Source organism: Oryx dammah, unplaced genomic scaffold (genome assembly GCF_014754425.2).
Source record: "Oryx dammah isolate SB20612 unplaced genomic scaffold, SCBI_Odam_1.1 HiC_scaffold_18, whole genome shotgun sequence".
NCBI lineage: Eukaryota > Metazoa > Chordata > Mammalia > Artiodactyla > Bovidae > Oryx > Oryx dammah.
Genome location: NW_024070202.1, coordinates 93061880 through 93081358, shown reverse-complemented (window position 1 = coordinate 93081358; position 19479 = coordinate 93061880). Strand labels below are relative to the sequence as shown.

The 19479-nt window shown below is 59.9% G+C and overlaps 1 protein-coding gene across 4 annotated transcripts in view; it reads right to left on the bottom strand.

Moving 5' to 3' along the window:
* FLNC (filamin C) overlaps window positions 1–17982 on the bottom strand; it is a 29112-nt gene extending 11130 nt beyond the window's left edge. The window contains exons 1-25 of one of the 4 annotated variants that reach the window (XM_040259595.1): window positions 17405–17982; window positions 11737–11985; window positions 10109–10206; window positions 9842–9992; window positions 9632–9750; window positions 9380–9457; window positions 8994–9156; window positions 8570–8770; window positions 8127–8192; window positions 7063–7200; window positions 6594–6720; window positions 6307–6443; window positions 5900–6093; window positions 5698–5811; window positions 4929–5072; window positions 4596–4719; window positions 4287–4447; window positions 3979–4069; window positions 3723–3892; window positions 3410–3527; window positions 3053–3315; window positions 1858–2455; window positions 1073–1246; window positions 799–961; window positions 394–554 (exon numbers count right to left, since the gene is read on the bottom strand). In XM_040259595.1, coding sequence (XP_040115529.1) covers window positions 394–554; window positions 799–961; window positions 1073–1246; window positions 1858–2455; window positions 3053–3315; window positions 3410–3527; window positions 3723–3892; window positions 3979–4069; window positions 4287–4447; window positions 4596–4719; window positions 4929–5072; window positions 5698–5811; window positions 5900–6093; window positions 6307–6443; window positions 6594–6720; window positions 7063–7200; window positions 8127–8192; window positions 8570–8770; window positions 8994–9156; window positions 9380–9457; window positions 9632–9750; window positions 9842–9992; window positions 10109–10206; window positions 11737–11985; window positions 17405–17759 — 4357 coding nt within the window. In that variant the 5' untranslated portion in view covers window positions 17760–17982. The remainder of the gene's footprint in view (window positions 1–393; window positions 555–798; window positions 962–1072; window positions 1247–1857; window positions 2456–3052; window positions 3316–3409; window positions 3528–3722; window positions 3893–3978; window positions 4070–4286; window positions 4448–4595; window positions 4720–4928; window positions 5073–5697; window positions 5812–5899; window positions 6094–6306; window positions 6444–6593; window positions 6721–7062; window positions 7201–8126; window positions 8193–8569; window positions 8771–8993; window positions 9157–9379; window positions 9458–9631; window positions 9751–9841; window positions 9993–10108; window positions 10207–11736; window positions 11986–17404) is intronic. The other 3 variants (XM_040259597.1, XM_040259599.1, XM_040259596.1) reach the window with 3 other exon arrangements.
* Window positions 17983–19479: the final 1497 nt, after the last annotated feature.

Below are 19479 nucleotides of genomic sequence, written 5' to 3'. Positions count from 1 at the left end.
TTTCAACAACCCCGGGTAATGTGATAATTGAAGACACCAACCATTCCCCACCCCTGCTGGAGGGCAGGGGGATTCCTGGCTTTGCAGACAGAGCGAGAGGGTGTGAGCGGCTGTCTTGACTGAGCCAGCGACACTGGCTTGGACTGTGAGTGAAGGAACTCATAAGATCTGGTGCTCCAGGCAAAAGGGCCAAGACACCAGTGCTGGGCCTCTGGGAATGAGCTGTACCCACTGCCCTGCCTCAGCCCTAACCGTGGCACCTGTGACTGCCTGCTCCTCATCCCTGCTGCTGGTTTGGGGCTTTCCTCCTCCTCCTACTTCCTTCCAGTTTCCCTCCCGCGGAGTAGGCCCCTTGCTCGGCTCCCCGACACCCCTCCCGCCCCGAGTGCACACCTGGAATGGGCCGGCCCCCGAAGGTGATGTTGACATCGTAGTCTCCAGGGGTGAAGGGTATGTACTCCACAGTGCAGCTCCCGTCCTTGTTGTCCTTGCAAGACATCTTGGCTTCCGACGGGCCCTCTATTGCTAGGCCTAGGCCCCCAGTGCCAGCTCCCCTACAAGATGACACCCCTACATCAGCGCCTCAAGGACCAGTGAGTTGGGATGGAGAAGCAAGCAGGTGAATAAGGGTGCGGGGCCGGTTAAGAAGGGACCAGTGGCTACAGCAGGGAGGTTTGCAGCCTTGAAAGGGGGTGGGTGGGGATGAGGTCCACACAGGAGGATGAGGGGGGAGGGCAGGTGGCTGGGCTAAGCGTGGCCACAGCATCAGGGTCAAGGTTAGGAAAGGGGCAGGCGTACCTGGTTTCCACGGTGAAGCGGTTAGCCTTGTTGACCAAGCCCCCCTCCAGGCCCGGCCCGAAGGCCCGGACACGGGTGGGGTCACAGCCCTCAGTCACACCCACCCGGAAGGGGCTCTTGGGCACAGCCACGTCATCGTACAGCACCTCCACCAAGTGCGCTCCTGGAAGTCAGCCACACAGCACAGGTCAGGGTGTGCGCAGTCCTCACCACCCGCCCCTCTGAAAACGCTGGGGCCAGACCCCCGCCGTCCCCACCCGGCCGAGCCCCTCACCCTCTTCGTAGGCTGTGTACTGCACGCGGTAGGTGCCGTCCCCATTGTCGGTCACATAGGTGTCCGTCTTAGCGCCCGAGGGGTTGAGCACGCGAGCCGTCACGTGGTTCCCACCCGTGGCTGTCAGGGATCTCGCGTCCACAGTGAACTCGGTGGTCACTTCACGCAGGACACCTGGGTCCCAGGAGACGACCGCTCAGCCCTCACCCGCTGCCCGCCCCTGCCCTCCCTCCCCAGCTCTGAGGTGGCTCCTCTCCACCTGCTACTCCCCAGCCTGGACCATCCCCACAGCCCAGGCCCTGCTTCCCACAGCCCCTGCCTTCCCTCCCTTCAGCAGATAGTGACATTCTGATCACCTGAGTCTCCCCACCCGGCTGTGGGCCCCTGGAGCGTGGGGCTGGCTCTTCCAACCCTCTGCATTCCCCCTCCTGCCTGGCCCAGGGTCTGGCCCCCAGCAGATGGTAACTCAGTCACTGAACTGAGCTGAACCATCTCCTGACTCTCGTCGCCCTTGAACCCAAAGCCTTTCCTCTGTACCATCAAGTGCAAGATTCTTTGATTTTCAGATCGGCTGATGAAAGTTGAGGATCTCCCGAGGAAAATGGCCACAAGCAGAAGCAATCTTGCCACCCAGACCAAGGCAAAGCTCCACACCCTGCCCTTGGCTTTGATACCTTCTCAGGGGTATCTGAGCCCCTAGGACACCAGTGCTGCCCCCAAGCCCTCAGCCCTGCTTCCCTCTTCCCCTGACCGGTGATGACCAGCTCCAGGTTTCTCTCACTCACCATGTGGCTCCACACCGGGCCCTGAGACCTTGACCCCACTGGTGTCGACCGCGGGCTGCACGTGGACGCGGGTGGGGAACTTGGGTACGGGGTGCCCGCCGTACTTGATGGTAATGGTGTAGGTGCCGGGGAAGGCGGGGCTGTAGGTGATGTGGTAGGTGCCGTCCGCGTTGTTGTGGATCAGCACCTCGGCCTTGACGCCGGCATCCGACAGGATCTCAATGGTCAGCTCGGCCTCGCCCGCCTCCGAGCAGTCCACAGTGAAGGTGGCCGCCTCCCCAGCCTTGCCGCGCTCCAGGCCTGGCCCGCTGGCCCGCACCTTGCTCGGGTCAAACACGGGCCGGATGGTAGCCTTGAAGGGTGAGCCGGGGATGTGGGCTTCGGCAAACAGGATGTTGATGGTGTACTCTCCCGGCTCTGTGGGCAGGTAGCTGACGGCACAGGATCCATCCCCATTGTCCTGGCACTCGATCTTGGCCTCGCAGGGGCCCTCCACGGTCAACCCCAGGCCACCAGTGCCTGCTCCCTTGGTGTCGATGGAGAAGGGCGCTGGCGTACCTACCAGCCCGCCCTTGAGACCAGGGCCGTAAGCACAGACCTAAAAGAAGGATCAGGTGTGTGGGTTACCTCGACTGGTCCCATGTCCAGCCTTCATGGTTCCCAAATCCGCTAAGCACTTTCAACTGTAGCAGCTCCCACAGGCTGAGTCCCGATAACAATTCCACGTGAGGAAATGCAGGGAGATTAAAACATTTGTCCCAGCTGATAGACTTGGGGTTTAAGCCCAGATCCGATCCAAGGCCAGGTTCTAAATAACTAAGCTGTCTTGATATGAGTTTTTATATATGGAATGGATAAACAGGGTCCTACCGTATGGCACAGAGAGCTATATTCAATATCCTGTGATAAACTATAATGGAGAATATTTTTTTTAATGTATGCATTTGTATGCATGTATAACTGAATCACATTGCTGTATAGCAGTAATACAACACTGTAAACCAACTATACTTCAATAAAAATATAAAAAACAAAAACTAATCTATCTCATAGGCAAGTCCTGAGTTGGGGGACTGCCTCGGTTCTGGGCCCTTAGCTGTGCTTACCCCAGGACATAAGGCCTCTGGCCTCGGCCCCTGTGAACTACCCACCTTCCCTACAAGACCCCAGCTCCCACCCGCCCCTACTTCCTCACCTTGGAGGGGTCAGGGGGCAGGACGCCCTCCACGGTGAAGGGGCTGCCAGGCACTGGGTGACCATCATAGGTGATGTCCACCTTGTAGGGCCCCTCCTCAGGGGGCATGTAGCGCACCGCCTGGGTCTCAGCTCCACCGCCAGGCTCCAGCTTGCAGGGGATGGGTCGTCGGGAGGGCGAGGTCATCCGCACGTCCAGCTGGCCCTGACCGCCAGCCCCTCGTGTGTTCACAGAAAATGCCTGTTCCTGCCCCACAGCCACCTCTGTGTGGAGGGCGAGGGACACGGTGAGCAGAGATTCCAACCCACCACCCCCCTCAACCCTCCTCACTGCATGGGCAGCTCCTGCCCCACTTACTGCTGTTGAGGCCTTGAACCTTGACCTTGCTGAGGTCCAGCGGTGGTGCCACATTCACCACGAAGGGGCTCTTGGGGACGGGGTCTCCACCATAGGTCACTGTCACCGCCATGTTGCCCTAATGGGTACAGCAAGATGTCAGAACTGCCAACATGTCCTCGGCCGACACAGACCAGAGGCTCGGAGACCCAGGGCAAGAGAGGACGGGGAGGCATGAAAGGGGCCAAGACCCGAAACAGGCCCTCTGGGACTGGAGGAAGAAGCCCCACGCCCCCAGTCAGCCAGGACAGGAGGGCCGGGGGGCGGGGCACACCTGCTGCACGGCCGTGTACTTGACGGTGTAGGAGTAGTCGTGGTTGTCGATGATCTCGAAGTCTCGCACGGCTTCTCCCTTGGCGGCCCCGGCAAAGTGCACGTCCAGCTTGGCCTTGCCAGCTCCCTTGGTCAGCACCGTGAAGTGAGTGGGCTTCCCAACTTCCACACCTGGAGCACCCATCCCAAGATGGTGGTGAGGGATTGGCGGCCACCCAGCCCAGCCCGGCCCAGCCCCGCCCAGCCCAGACAGCTACCTGTGCGGTTCAGCCCAGGGCCCTCTGCCTTGACCTTGCTGGCATCGTGAGATGGGTCCACCTTGATGTGGAAGGGGCTGGCGGGGATCTCCTGGAGGGAGAAAAGGCTTGGTCAGGGTGGACACGGACAGTGTCTGAAAAGAGTCCCTTGTCCCTTTTGCTTCCTCTGAGGCACGTTGTCCACACACAGGAAGTGCTCAATCAGGGGCAGTAGAATTGTCCCCAGATGACAGCCTCTCAAGCTGCTGGTTGGGATGGGGTAAGGGGCTGAGGTTAGGGTTGATAACCAAAACCCACGCACAGGGTACCTGGTTGGCAAACAGCACCATGATGGTGTAGCGGCCCGCCCCTGGGGGTGTGTACTTGACTGTGAAGGTATCGTTGTCATTCTTGATGATGTCAAAGTCGATGTCAGCCTCTGCGGGGCCCACCACGCCAGGGGCGCACTTGATGCCAATGCTCACATCGCCTGAAGGAAGGCAGGCATGAGGCCATGAGTGGTGGCTCGACAACCTCCTGCACGTGACGGGGCCCACTCCAGGGAACAGGTGGGGGGCACTAGCGCCTCCTGCCCAGACACCCCCGGCCCCACCCCCACTCCCTGCTCCTGCACACACCTTGCCCCGCCTCGCTGCAGTCCACCGTGAAGTAGGTGGGCTCATTAGCCTTGAGGCCTGTCTTCTCCACGCCGGGGCCGTACACCTTCACCCGCTCAGGGTGGCTGCCCTCTCCCACGTTTACCTGTGGGGAGGAGTCGACAGTCAGCATGGGGCCCCCTCCCTCAAGGTCCATCCCTTCCCCAGCACTTCTAGGCCTGGTCTTAGCCTCTTCACAGGGGCCATGAAGTGGGGAGTGGGGACAGGGCCCAGGGACAGCCAACGTCCCCCCGCTTGGGGTTCCACCCTCCCTCTGGGGTCGCTGGCAGGGGACACGGGGCTTGGAGGACACACCCGGAAGGGGCTCTTGGGCACGTTGACGCCTCCCCAGGAGATGATGATGGTGTGCTTAATGGGCTTGGTGGGGACGTAGGAGCAGCGGAAGGTGCCGTCGCCATTGGGGATGACCTTGATGTCGATGGGGCAGCCGTCAGCGTCCTGTGGGCATCACCCAAAGCAAGGTTCTTAGAGCGTCCCGGCCATCTCAGAGCGCCCACTCCCTCTGCTGGGCTGCTTGCCCACCATCAAAGCCCCTCCCCACAAACAGATCACAGACCTCCGACCACTGGAGCCTAATGCCACGAGCTCTGGTGGCCAGGGCACACCCTGGAGAACTAAGGAACCAGGTTCGAGGTCATCTGTGTGGCCTGGTCTCTGAGCCTAGGTCTCCAAAATGCGTTGTCAGGGGAAAAGGCTCAGCTAAACCAATGTTCTTAAAACTGAATAAACAAACTTTCAAAAAAGAAACATCCCTGGACCAAAGAACATATTCGTTAACCTCTAGGGGTCAAAGGACACCATTTTGAGAAACTCACCTGGAAACCAATGTCTTAACCCAACCATCTTTAAATTGCAAATGATTAGCATAAAAATACATATCTGGTAAAATGTTTTTTAAGATTATCATCAATAAGAAAACACAAAACTTTAGACTTCCCATAGTTCAAATGGATTCATGAGAATCAGTCCTGTGATGCCTTGAGGCCCTTTTCTCTAACCTACCCTACCCTCCCAGGGTCCCCGCTCCGGCAGCGAGGGGTAGAAAGATGAGGCAACACCCTACCTGGGCGTAGAGCTTCAGGTCTCCCTTGCCAGCAGCCCGGGCATCGATGGTGAACTCCGCTGGCTTGTCCACGATGCAGCCAGTGGGCTCCAGGCCGGGCCCAAAGGCCTTCACCTGTGCAGGGGCAAGAGTGGAGGGCTGGGTTGGGGACCGGAGGAGCATCTGTTCACCCTCCTCCCGGTTGCGGGAGCTCGAGACACACCTTGTCCGGGAAGCAGTCGGGTGGAGCTGGCTGGATGTGGGCGATGAAGGGTGAGTCTCGAATGTCCTCGTCATCACAGATCACGTGCACTGCGTACTCCCCGGGCTCCGTGGGCCAGTACCGCACGTCGCAGGAGCCGTCTCCCTTGTCATCACACTCGATCTTGGCCTGCGAAGGCCCCTCAATGGAGAAGCCTGGGTCAAAGGTGGGGGAGGGTCAGGGGGCACCAGAAGCGACTGGGACACCCAGGCAGGCCCCTCATCACTCTCCCAGGACCACCACCCCATTCTCACCATCAGTGCCCGTCTCATCTCAACACTGGCCCAAACTCCTGCCTCCCGCCCCCAGTCACTCCCCAATGTCCCTCCCTGACACCCCTCCCCGGAATGCCTGCCTCAGCCACTTACCCAGTGTCCCCACCTCTGTGCCAATGGCCTCCACCACAAAGTCGGCTGACTTGCCCACCTGGCCAGTTTCCAAACCGGGACCCCAGGCCCGGACTTTCTGCATGCCTGCCTCTGGGCTCACCTGCACCTCAAAGGGGCTGGACAAAGAGGGAGCTGGTGTCAGTGCCCTGAGGCGCCCCCACCGGAGGTACCCCTCTTCCTTTCGCTTGGAGCCCCAGGCAGCCTGCCTCCCTCCGCCCACCCTGTGAGGGCCCGGGCTGGCGGGCTCGGGGCTGCGGGGTGCTCACCTGCGGGGAATGGCGTAGCCGCCCCATGTGGTGGTCACCACGTACTTCCCGGGCACCACAGGGTAGTACTCACACTCGAACACGCCATCCCCGGCCTCCCGCACCTTCACCGGCTCTTCTGTGCCTCCTGAGGAGACGTGGGAAGCAGAGGGATCAATGATTTGTGCGTTGCCGCACCTCAGTTCCCTCAAGGACCCTTGGGACTGCGCTATGGGACAGTCCCTGGCTGAGGACAATGCTGCTCGCGGGCACCGTGGAGCAGGCACCATGTAACAGCCTAGTGCAGCCTTACCAGCTTGCAGCCTGGGAGACTGAGCCAGGCAGGGTGCCACAATGTCAGTGCCTTTTTGGAGCCCCGCCCCCCAGGGGGGTGCAGAGTGCTGTCATTGCCCTCAGGGGGTCAGAAGCACTGGTTGCCTTTCCTCCCAGCTCCCCGACCCCCCATCATGGCCTGGGCCCTGGTGCTCACTTGGTCCCTTGACTGTGACCTTGAGCTCCCCACTGCCAGCACCCTTGGTGAACACCTTGAAGTCAGCCACTTCTTTGACACGCACACCCTTGGGCTGCAGGCCCCGCCCAGAGGCCCGGCAGGCGTTGGGGTTACAGGCTGGGAGGAAGAGGAGAGGTGAGGTTGGGGGTGCTGAGGGGCCCTAGACGGAGCCTCAGCCCTTACCACCACTCGTCCCCACCTCACTGTGTGCAGTCCTGCTGACCGACCTGCCCACCCCCGTCCCTTTCCCCTAGGCACAGGCCGTGGCCTCATGCAGCCTCCCTGGCACCCCCAACACAACTGAGAGCCATGCTGGGCAGGGAGCGGCCACAGCGCCCCCAGACCTCCATCCCCAGGCTAGTTATAAGAAACCCTTCCCTCGGGGCTCCTCCGAGTCAGGGTCACCTGGGACAAAGGCCAGGCAGAGCCCAGAACTAAGACAGACCAGGAGGGGCCTTTCATCCACTGCACGACCATCCACCTAGAGCCATCTGAGCCTTCTTGGAGCCACCACAGCAGCTTCAGGAACCGAGTCATGCCACAAAACACTCAGCCACACCATGGAACAAGAGAGGGTCGTGTAACGAGAAGCCTGCCACAGACCACAGGCAATGCATGAAGGTCAGCCTGCTGCGGAACGCTGCCGGTGGCAATGACTTTGCTGCTGAACACAGACCAAAGGACGGGGACCTCAGCCTGCCACAGGACACATTTTATGGAGCGCCACGGGGCGCCACCCGACAGGTAACAGTGTATCATCCATCCAGGCCTGCCCCGGAACACAGACAAACAGCACAGCATCCGGGGACTGCCACAGAACAGGCGATGGCACAGAACCCAGACCCTTCTCACAGAAATCACCAGGCCAGTCCCAAGAGACCAGAGCTGCCACAGAACAGAGGCAAAGGCGTGGAACCTGGGGCCTGTCACAGAAGGCCACGGAAGGGGGGGCGACTCCACCCCACTCGGGCCATGCCACACAGCACAGGTGAGGCCAGTCAGCTATGGCCATGCCCAGCTCGCCTCCGCTGGCGTGTACTAACGTGGCACCACTCTCTTGGCCTGGTGGACGATGGGCACAGAGGGGGCGGGCGGCGGCGGCAGGGGCTCTGAGTGGCGGAGAGAGAGTGGGGAGTCACTGCCTGAGAGCCCGGTGCAAGGTGCTCCAATGAATATGCCCTTCTGCCCACATGGGCCGGTCACTTCCCCCTCGGCCCTTCCACCGTGGCCCCTGTCTGGTATCCTTCACAGTGACCTGACTGTCCTCAGGGGCAGGGGCCGGACAGATGAGCTCTCAGGAGCCCCACGCTGGGCTCTTCTTTCTGCCCACTTTAAGCCTGCAGAAGGCTCCCCCTGACCCCATCCCCACCCACCCCCACCCCCTGGTTGCGGTGCTTCATTTCCCACAAGTCCTCAGACTTGGTGGCAACACTCTGCATCCTGGCCTTTGGCGAGGGGGTTATGGGGGTGGGTGAAGGGCCTTTACCTTCTGCCACGTGGACGGGGAAAGGACTGCGGGTGATGGGGGCTCCGGCGAAGGCCACGTGTACCGTGTGTGGGCCCTCCATCACGGGCCTGTACGTGCAGCGGAACGTGCTGTCGCCCTTGTCCTCCAGGGCCACCTCCACGGTGTCCCGCCGGCCCTGCGGGTCCACGATCACCACAGCAACATCCCCAGTGCCGGCCCCTGTCACAGCAACGGCCATCAGCCCCTCCTACTCGGGTTCCCTCACCCTGAGACCACGGCCCTCAGGCATCCCCTCCCACCCAAAAAAGTAGTCATGGGGTGTCCCTCCTGCTCAGGCTCCCTCACCCTGAGACCATGGCCTTCTGGCCAGGCCCTGCCCCTGGCCCCCAGGTCCCCCACCATGAACAGTCATGGGGTGTCTGGTGGAAGGGCCAATCCCCACCTGCAGTGTAGATGTCAAAGTACGTGGGTTTGTTGGCCACATTGCCCACGGGCTCCAGGCCGGGACCACGGGCTGACACCTTGTTAGCATCTCCCAGGGCCATGCCCACGTTCACCTCAAAGGGGCTGCGTTCGATGTTCTGACCAGCAAAGAGCACGGTCACCTGGAGGTCAGAGGCCAAAGGTGAGCTTCTAGAAGAAAGCAGCTGTGAGAGGGGGTTTGAGGGACAGGGCAAAGCCAAGCAGGGTGGGAGGCGGGTGGGGATGGTGCATGGGGGTGGGGCGGGGTGTGAGCTGAGAGACGGGTCCATTCAGCCAGATGGAAGGATGCGAATGGAGTAGGGAAGACACAGGAGAGCCTATAGAGGGATACCTATAGAGGGATACCTTGTGCAAGCCGGAGACCTTGGGCACGTAGGAGACAGCATAGGTGCGGTTCTTGTCATTGTTGGGAACCACCTTGGCCTACGGGAAGGGAAACGATCAGCCTTCAGAGCTCCTCCTGACCCCACGCCTTCTGCAACCCCCATGGTGAGGCCTCCCCCTTCTCCAGCATTGGAGGGTGCCCCCAGCAGCCATCTCCAGCCCATTCCGCTGTTGGTCTGTGCTTTTGTCCGATCCCCAGTGGCCTCTCCATACCTCCTCAGTGTGGCCCTCAGGATCCTCGATGTAGACCAGAACCTCGCCTACACCAGCGTCCACTGTCTGCACGGTGAAATGGGCAGGCTGCAGCACGGTGTTACCCTGGGGCTCGATCCCTGAGGGCGGAAGGCAGAGCCACGGAGTTTAGGGAGAACCATCCCAGCCCGTGTCCAGCTGCCCAGCAGACTGTCAGGGCTCAACACATACCAGGCCCATAGGCGATGGCCTTCTTGGGGTTCAGTTGCTTGGAGCGAACAGGGGCCCCAGGTTTGAGTTTGGCCTTGGGGAACTGGGACAGGTAGGTCATGACCGAATGTTCATCCACGTTGGGGTCCACGATCTCCTCGGGAGCAATCACCTGCCAGGGAGGAAGGGAGTCAGGAAGTGTCCTCCGTCCCCAGCATCCTGCCCAGGTAGCTTCACAGACTCAACCCCACCCCTGGCCCTCTCCGAGTCCCTTTGCTCTCCGCCTACCTGGGGCACCCCAAGCCAGTCGTCCGCCTGCTGCATGGCCTCCCGGGCGTTCTCCACAGGCTGGTTGGGGTCCCAGGCCTCCCAGTCAGGGCAGAGGCCTAGAGAGATGGTGGAGGGAAGCAATGATGAGGGGGAAGCAGTCAGCCAGGACGCAGAGCACTTGCTCCATCAACACCCTGCCAGGCCGTGGGTTCACACTCCCTTCCCATACAGCCCCAGGCCCCTGACCAACCGGGTTCCTGCTGACCCCCAACCTTACGGCCCATCAACTGGGATGCCCATCGCTGTTTAGACACACTGCAGCCCTCCTGATCACCAACAATGAGGCCTTTCTGCCCCAGCTGACGCAGCCTGGCACCAGTCCTGCCAGCCGGCCTCCGGCCTGCCCAGGCCCCAGCACCCACCCTAAACACCAAACCCCAGGGAGCGCATCCCTTGCAGACCCCCTGCCTCATTCCAGCAGCCTCAGAGGTGGGCAGTCCCCATCCCACAAGTGCCTCTGACCCATCTCCTGAAAGGTCTCCTCACAGCTGCCCTGAAGCCCTAGGTGTCCATGCACTTCCCAAATCAGCCGCAGAGCATAAGGTTCTCTCTGCTTCCTAACTTCTGCCTTGGGGAAATGAAGGGACTGAAGAGCTTGTTTGAGAGGCCGAGTTCTTTCTGGCTGCCCAGAACCCAGCCCTCCTGATGGGAGGACTGCTGAGGCAGCCAGAGGTCACTCCTGGGAAAGGGTGAAGGGGTTAGGGGGTGCTGGGTCCCAGCCAGAGCTGGAGGAGGAGGGTGATGCTCCCTGGCGGGGAGGGGACCAGCTCAAAGGCTGGAATCCATGACTGGCCAGAACAGCTGAGCTCACTGCTGGCAGCCGAGCCAGCCGTGGGCAATGGCTCAGCAGCTGGGAATGCTTCCCAGGCGGCCGGTGCCCCCTCCTCCCACCTCTTGCTCCCCGGCTGACCCCAGGCTGGGAGAGGATTCCCCCAGGGGTACATGGCTCCAAGAGGTGGGGAGACAACAGATCGTCTCAGGAGACGAGGGTCAGAAAGAGAGCTATACTTAGGGTACTGTTCTCATCTGTGATGTCTAAGTCTTCTCATGGGCCCTTAGTGGCCCCCACCTGCCCAGGCCAGGCTTGGGTCGCCTGGCACTGGGGCAGTGTCCCACCAGCCTCAGACCACATCATCCTGGGCCTCAACCCCTTCTCAAAGCTATCCCAGGGGCTTACAAAGAATAGCCTTCTCCAGGCCTAAAGTCCTGGCCTTCTCTCTACAAGTCCCACCACATTTTCTTTTTGCTGGCTGAGCAGAAATGACCCTTCTGTAGCAAAACAGGAAGTTCACAAAGCAGGGAGCTCCAGGTCCCCACTGGCCTCTGATTCAGTTCTGCCACAGATAAGCTGTGTGACCTTGGACAAATCACTGGCCTTCTCTAGACCTCAGTGTCCTTGCCACTGCAGGATCTGGCAACTCATCGGGAAGGGTCCAACTCCAGCAGTGATCCTCAGCTGGAGCAGGTGGCCCTGATTCCCCCAGCCCTGGGACACACATTCTGACAAACACAAGCCTTGGCATCACCAGCTCATCCCGCACCCCTTCCCGGCTCAGGGAGCCACGGTGTGCTGCGGGGCCACTTACCCGGGGCACAGTTGTCGACCAGGGCGCCCAGAGCTTTGCCGTCCTGCCAGTCCCGGTTGAAGTTGGTGATGGGCAGCTGGGGCACCTTGTTCTGGATCCAGCCGAGTAGGCGCTGCTTGGGCGTCTGCTTGCGGGCATCCTCGTCGTCCTCGTCCTCCCACATGGGCATAGAGATGGAGTAGTGTAGGATCAGGGTCCAGATGAGCCCCAGGATCAGCTTCAGGTTCCCATCCACGATGGCCTTGCTGTCTGCAGGGAGGAGGAGACAAGAAGGGCTCATGAGGGTCCCACTTCTGATGCAGCGCCTTCCCTCTCCTGGCCCAGCTTCTGAGGCTGCTGCTTGAGCGTTGGGTCTGGACTCCTCCTCCTGGAACCTACAGCTTCTCTGCCTACCACATTCTGCATCCCATAAGGCCCAGCCCTTGATGTATCTCCCACCCCCCTCAGAACATGGCTGTGTCCCAATATGTCCCTTGGGCAGGTACTTTCAACTCTTTGACGGCACTTGCGTGGGCCTTCTATCAGGCTACAAGCATCTATACAGTTATGCAAGATTGTAAGTCTCACCACCCTTATGGCAGAAAGTGAAGAGGAACTAAAAAGCCTCTTGATGAAAGTGAAAGAGGAGAGTGAAAAAGTTGGCTTAAAGCTCAACATTCAGAAAACGAAGATCATGGCATCCGGTCCCATCACTTCATGGGAAATAGATGGGGAAATAGTGGAAACAGTGTCAGACTTTATTTTTGGGGGCTCCAAAATCACTGCAGATGGTGACTGCAGCCATGAAATTAAAAGACGCTTACTCCTTGGAAGAAAAGTTATGACCAACCTAGATAGTATAGTGAAAAGCAAAGACATTACTTTGCCAACTAAGGTCCGTCTAGTCAAGGCTATGTTTTTTCCTGTGGTCATGTATGGATGTGAGAGTTGGACTGTGAAGAAGGCTGAGCACCGAGGAATTGATGCTTTTGAACTGTGGTGTTGGAGAAGACTCTTGAGAGTCCCTTGGACTGCAAGGAGATCCAGCCAGTCCATTCTGAAGGAGATCAGCCCTGGGATTTCTTTGGAAGGAATGATGCTGAAGCTGAAGCTCCAGTACTTTGGCCACCTCGTGCGAAGAGTTGACTCATTGGAAAAGACTTTGCTGCTGGGAGGGATTGGGGGCAGGAGGAGAAGGGGATGACAGAGGATGAGATGGCTGGATGGCGTCACTGACTCGATGGACGTGAGTCTGAGTGAACTCTGGGAGTTGGTGATGGACAGGGAGGCCTGGCGTGCTGTGATTCATGGGGTCGCCGCAAAGAGTCAGACACGACTGAGCGACTGAATTGAACTGAACTGAGAGGCAGACACTGTTTTGTTTTGATTCCTTTCTTCTTTGCTGTAATGTACAACAAACTGTACATATTAGAAAGTACAACTAGATACATTTTGATAATATGTGAAAAGTGAAAACGTTAGTCACTCAGTTGTGTCCAACTCTTTGCGACCCCATGGACTGTAGCCCGCCAGGCTCCTCTGTCCATGGATTCTCCAGGCAAGAATACTGGAGTGGGTTGCCATTCCCTTCTCCAGGGGATCTTCCCTATGCAGGGATTGGACCTGGTTCTTCTGCACTGCAGGCAGACTCTGCACCATCTGAACCACCAGGGGAGCCCCCTGAGACTTGAGTCCACATGGGTAACACTCCCCGAGCTCTTGTGAAATCTCACTGGTCCCTGCCATTAACAGAACGTGTACTGTCCCCAACCTTTGACAATATGTGCATAACCACGAATCAAGACAGTAAACACATCCACCCTTCCTCAAAGTTTCCTTTCTTTTGTGATCCATCACTCCTGCCCCTCCTAATCTATCCTTTGAGACAACAACCAATCTGCTCTTGGTGACTATACATTAGTTTGCATTTTCCAGAGTTTTATATGAATAGAATCATAGAGTATGTATCTTTTTTGTCTGCCTCCTTTCACTCTAGATACTACATTTTTCTCTCCATATATTCAGAGCCTAGAACTTAGTAAAATCTCAATAAATACTGGTTGAATGAACATTTTAAAAACTGAAGTTGGAGAGGATCTGGTTCCAGTGAAATTCTCCTTTGAATGCTATAAAAGGCTTTTGGAACAAAGTTCTGGGAGAAGGGGTTGGGGACAGTACACGTTCTGTTAATGGCAGGGACCAGTGAGATTTCACAAGAGCTCGGGGAGTGTTACCCATGTGGACTCAAGTCTCAGAAGCTGAGACTCTAGACCCATCCCCTCCCATGATAAATATTATGGACCAGAACTCCAAGATTTGGGGGTGGGGGGCTGCCTAGTTCCCCTGTAACAGCCAGAGAGAAACATCCAGGAGCTAGAGGTGGTCTAGAGTATAGGTCATTGGAAACCAGCTTACTTGTAAAGGACAAGGCAGGCCTGAAATCCACCAGCTTCCCTGAGCACTGCTTTCAGGAGGTTGGGAGGGGGTGAAAGACTCAGCCTTGTTTACTGGGGTTACCCGAGAGATGGGAAAGGGTGATGTTGGAGGTGCCCCCTTACATATCTTTTCCTGCCTGCCCCCCCAAATCTTGGGAGACAGCCTTTAGAGAGTAAAGATCCCAAAGATGTCTCCCCTTACATATCTTTTCCAGAATGCGCCCCCACATACGCCCTGTCCCCAGCATTTCCCCAACCTGCCCCCTGGAGGGGAATCTCAGTCTCTCTGTCCCTCTGATCTTGGGCTCTGGTCCCCTTGGCTCCCCCACCCTTTCACTGATTCATCCTTCCTTCCCCAGCAGCTCCCCAGGCCCGCCTCCTCTCCCCCTGGCTCTGCTGCAGCACAATGGTTTGGCAGCTTGCAGATTCCATGACACACTCACTCCCAGCCTTCTGGTGCTTTGGTGCGGTCTCTCTCAAACACACACAGGCCCAGGACACTTTCACACAGCCTTGACACCCAGGGCCTCAAGGCCTCTCACAACTCTGACAGCCTACAAAGCTGGTGCTCACACACCCAGAAGTGCTTTTTGCAAACTGAAGCCAGCTCCTTGGGAGGGAGGCCCTGAGGCCGCCAAGATCGCCAGGATTGGGAAGGGGTGGGGGGGCGGGTGAGGGGGTCATTCATATTTGCTGCAGGGAGAGATTTCTCCCCAGCAACTGGCCCTGGGCCAGACAGCAAGTGGCAGGAGAGCAGTGGGTCCGGAGTCCCACTCTGGGAGCAGTGACCTTCCTCGCCCTCCTCCCCCTTGGAGGCCAGGCAGAGGAGGGGAGGTCTGCTCAAGCCAGGCCTCTTCCTTTGTTGCAGCCACTGGGGATACCACCAAAGGGGTGGGAGGAGCTCCAGAGCCAGTCCCTGAGGGCACCCCAGGCCTTGCATGGAGTGGGGGCAGAGGAGAGGACTAGTGAGGGAGGGGCCGGGACAGCTGCTGCCCCCTCCAGCCCCTCCCTCGGCGGTTGGCTCCAGGAGAAGGAATAGCAACTGGGGAACAGCTGCGGGACAGAGCGGCCTCTAGGCCTCTTTGTTCGGAGGGGCGGAGCAGGCTGTGCGGGTAAGGAGGGCACACCGCCCCTTCAACCCAGGCTGTGTGCCCGGCCCTCCTTCAGAGGCACTGCTCAACGCCCAGCTCCCACTCCACTCCTGGAAAGGGACGCGGGGTGCCTAGAGGCTCACATTCAGTCCTGAGATGGTATCCAGAGAAGCCCCCGTCCCACCCCCTTCCCACCACTAAGCGGGACCGAGGGAATCAGAGGAAGCAGAAAGGGGGAACCCCTGACACCTCCTTCCCGATGGATGGGTAGCCGCTGCTGTCTGTGCCCCCTCCCCTCCAGCCTCCGCCTCGGGCCCAGCAGCTGAATTGCTGACAGCTTATCTCATCGGCCGCGGGAGTCAGCCACTTGGCCCAAATGGGGAACAGTTCCCCGCAGGAACGGGAAAGAAGGGTTCCTTCCCGCCCCCAAGCCAGCTTTCCCTCCTTCCCCCTCTATTCTGAGCCGGCCTCTCCATACACAGTTGAGCCAAGGGGGCTGGAGCCAGAGGCACCACCGTGGGGGAGGGGAGAGGTGTGCACTCAGGAAGGATGAGGCCAGGAGAGGGGCCAAGCGCCCCCGCAACGGGAAGGGGAGGGGGAGGCCGAGCCATTTCCTATAAAGTCTTGGTGAGGCCCCAGGCTCTCCCCTTGGGATCCCACCTGGGACAATCAGTCCAGGCGGTCAGATCGAAGCTGCCAAGGGAGTGGAAGGGCCCAGGGCTGACTCCTCGCTGACCCCTGGCCCCCCCTCAACCACACACACTCGCGGGCAGCCCTCAGTCCCACTACACACACCAGGGTGGCCCCCTCCCCCACCCCTGTCCTCAGCCTTGTCCTCTGGAAAGCTCAGAGACATCTGCTGTGTCACGGAGGCAGGGCTATTTCCAGGCCGGAGCGGGTGGGGTAGGGGGGGCAGTATTGGGGCAGGAGAGGGTAAGGCGTAGAGGGGACTGGACAGGGCCAAAGGGCCCCAGACTGACCTCAGCTACTAATTCAGGAGGCCCAGAGATGCCCTGAGGGAGGCTGAGGATGGACAGACCTTCAATTATCTGAATAAATCTCTGGGGCAGCCTGGGGGTGGGCATTGGGCCCCCTGTGAAATTCCCCTTCTGGGGCCCTGGGGTGCACCCCATCAAGGGGCGCTTTCCTGAAAATCACATCAGGACACTTAAGAGCTCACCATAAGGGTAGGGGTCTTGCCCAGGCCCCCAGCCTGAAGGGGTGACTGCAGAGCTGAGAGGGAACGGCCAACTCCTAGGCTCTCAGAACCCATCCTTGGCTCCCTCAGCTCCCCAGCTTGGAGTGCCTCCCCGCCCCCAGCCAGCACTGACACACCTTCCAAATCTGGTTACACTCAATGACTTCCTCCCTTTTCCAGGCCTTGCCTCCCTCCCCTCAGCCCAGATCATTAGCTGTAGCCAATCGGGGCTTAAGGGGTGGGCTGGGGCCGGGAGTGGACGGGAGGGAGCCCCCTCCCTGGCCTGCTGAAGCCGATAGCGGACTGGCAGGGGTTAAGGCTGCCTGCGCTCGCTCAGAGCCTTTTTAGGTTTCCGAGGCCAGGCCCTGCCGGCTCTGGCCCCTGGGCCTGAACCCAGCTGCCGAGCACATGCCGGCGGGGGGCCCGGGCCCCGTGCCCGCCCGTCCACCCGCTCTCCCGCTCTCCTTGGGATCCCTGGGACCGGGCAGCGATGGGGACCTGCCTTCAGCCTCTCCTCCCCGGTGGAGGTGCTGGGAGACTGGGAAGCCATTTGCTTTGTCTGGGGTGAAGGGGGCGCCCCCGGGAATCGGCAGTGAGCATTGGCCCCATCCTCTCAAGCCTGGGCTGGGGGTGCGGGTGTCAAGAAAGGAGACGAGGGGGTAGAAGCAGGTTGGCCAAGAGCGTGCGAGGGGAGCTGAAGCTGGAGAGCTCAGAAACAGCCGGGGCTGGATGCCCCGGGGGGCCCCCTCGGGATGCTGGCCGACCAGAGCAGCGTGTGAAGGCAGAGCCCCCTCGGGGCTGGCGTGGGCGCGCTCCGGGAGAACCGGGTCAGGATCCTCTCCCGGTGCCGGGGCCCCCACCCTCGGCCCTGCCTCGGCTCCCCACGCGCCCACCCAGTCCTGAGCACCCCGTCCCCGTGGGCCAGCCCCTCGTCGGGGCACTGCCCCGTCGCCGCACGCACTGACCGATGGACACCAGCTTGATGTGCTCGCGTTCGAGGAACTCGAGGGCCACGGACACGTTCTCCAGCTTCATCTGGCGGAAGTTGGGGCGCGGGTGGAACTTGCGGTACATGCGCTTCTGGCTGAGCACCTCGAGCAGCGCGATGAGGCGCAGCCCGTCGCTGAGGTCGCGCTGCAGGTCGGTGAGGCGCTTGCCCACGCACTTGAGGTGCTCGTTGCACCAGCGCGTGAACGTGTTCTGCTGGATCTTCTTCCACGGCGCGTCCTCGGCCAGGTCCTTCTCCGTGGACGGCATGTCGTCCACCTCGTCGCCCAGGCCGAAGCCCGGGGCCTCGGAGTAGCCGCTGTTGTTCATCATGCTGGCGCGGGCTGGGGCGGGGGTTGGGGGCCGGCGGGGCTCGGGCTAGGGGGGCGCTGTCCGGGACGGGACCGGCGGCTGTGCGCTCCGCGGCTCTGAACTTCTCTCGCGCCCCTGGCTGGCGGGACTCGGGCGGGCCTCCTCGGCTCCTCGGCCGCGCTCTGTCTGTGTGTGTCTCTCTCCCTCCGGGGGCGGAGCGGTGCTCTGGAAAGTGCGGGCCGGGCTGAGGCGGGGGGTTTAAGAAGCCCCCGGGCCGCGTCCCCCCCGCCGAGCCCGCGGCCCCCGGGTCCACGTCAGAGCGCCGGCCTCCCAAGAATGCCGCCCGGCCCGCGGGTGGGGGCCGCGCCGAGCCCGCCGGCCCCGCCTCCCTCCCTCCCCTCCCTCCCCTCCCCTCCCCTCCCCCACGCGGCCCTCCTTCCAGGCTGGGGTCCCGGGTCTGCTACCCCCACCCCCGGGGAAGGAGGCTCTGGCCCGAGGCCGCCAAGCTGGACAGATGAATAGTGGAGCTGGAAAATTAGGGGGAGTGAGGGCTCCCAACACCCCAAAATTAAGCATCGCTAGTCAGAGATGAAATATATACCCCCCACCCTGCAGGACTAAAGAGATGCAAAGGGAAACTGAGGCCAGTGGTTAGAGCAAAACTCGCTGATCGGGTGTTGACAGAATTTTCTGGACTGGTTGGTGGCAGGGCTGTTGACAGGGCCGGGGAGACCTGGCTGCTAGCCCAGGGTATTGTCCACCTGCGGACCGGCAGGGGAAGTGTGTGTGCTTGTGTGTAGATAGACTGAGAGGAAGCGAAAACTCCGCACAGGCCGATTAGGGAGAAGGCCTGGGGTGGGGGTGTTCCACATTACAGGTAGAAAAATCTCCTCTGCAACCAAAGAAAAAAAAAACCCCTCTGCAACTCCAGGGTCCCAGGAGAAAGACGGAGGTTACCCCTGACTCAGTGTCCCTGTCACCAGTCCGTTTGTCCTCATCCTCTCAGAATGAAGCTGAGCTCAGGAAAAGTGTACCCAGTGAGTCACACTGTGCCCCCTTCCCCCAAGTCTGACTCAACTAAGGTGACGCGAGAGGAGGCAGAGCCTCTGCCCTGTACTACCAGGGTGCCCCCTGGGCGTTGTGCCCATTTGGGCCGCTGGGCAGATCCTTCCAGTCAGAGGGCAGGTTAACCAGACAAGAGACAGAGAGCCCTGCCCATAGCAGCCTCGGGGAAGTGTGATGGGGGCTGGGGGACATGGAGAGCCCTAGGGACCTGCCAGGAAGTCTGGGCAGGACTGGGCTCAGGGTAAGCCAAGGGCAGCTGACATCAGGGAAACTGAGGCACTCAGAGCAGCTGGCCTGGATGAGGTGAAAAAGTGGTGGAACATACTTACATAAAGAGACTATGTATTCTGAGATTCTGTAGGATAACATGTATTCCACACCTCCTGGTAGGCCAAGTTTCCCCCACTTTCCCATCCTTCTGGACCCTTAAATTTGGGCCCCAACTCAAGTTGTGTGATGACTGAAACTGGGCACGTTTCTGGTGAATCATTTGACCTTATTGCTCTTCCACAACCAAGCCAAGTGAAAAGGAAAGGGATGGTTGGCATCTGAGAGGAGTGTGAGGGAAGAAGTTCAGGAGCTTGGCGGGGGGTGGGGGGGGCAGCGCTAATGGTAAAAGGGCTCCATGAATGATTTCTTCCCCCTCTCATCAGTTAGGGAGGGGGAGGAGGAGAGA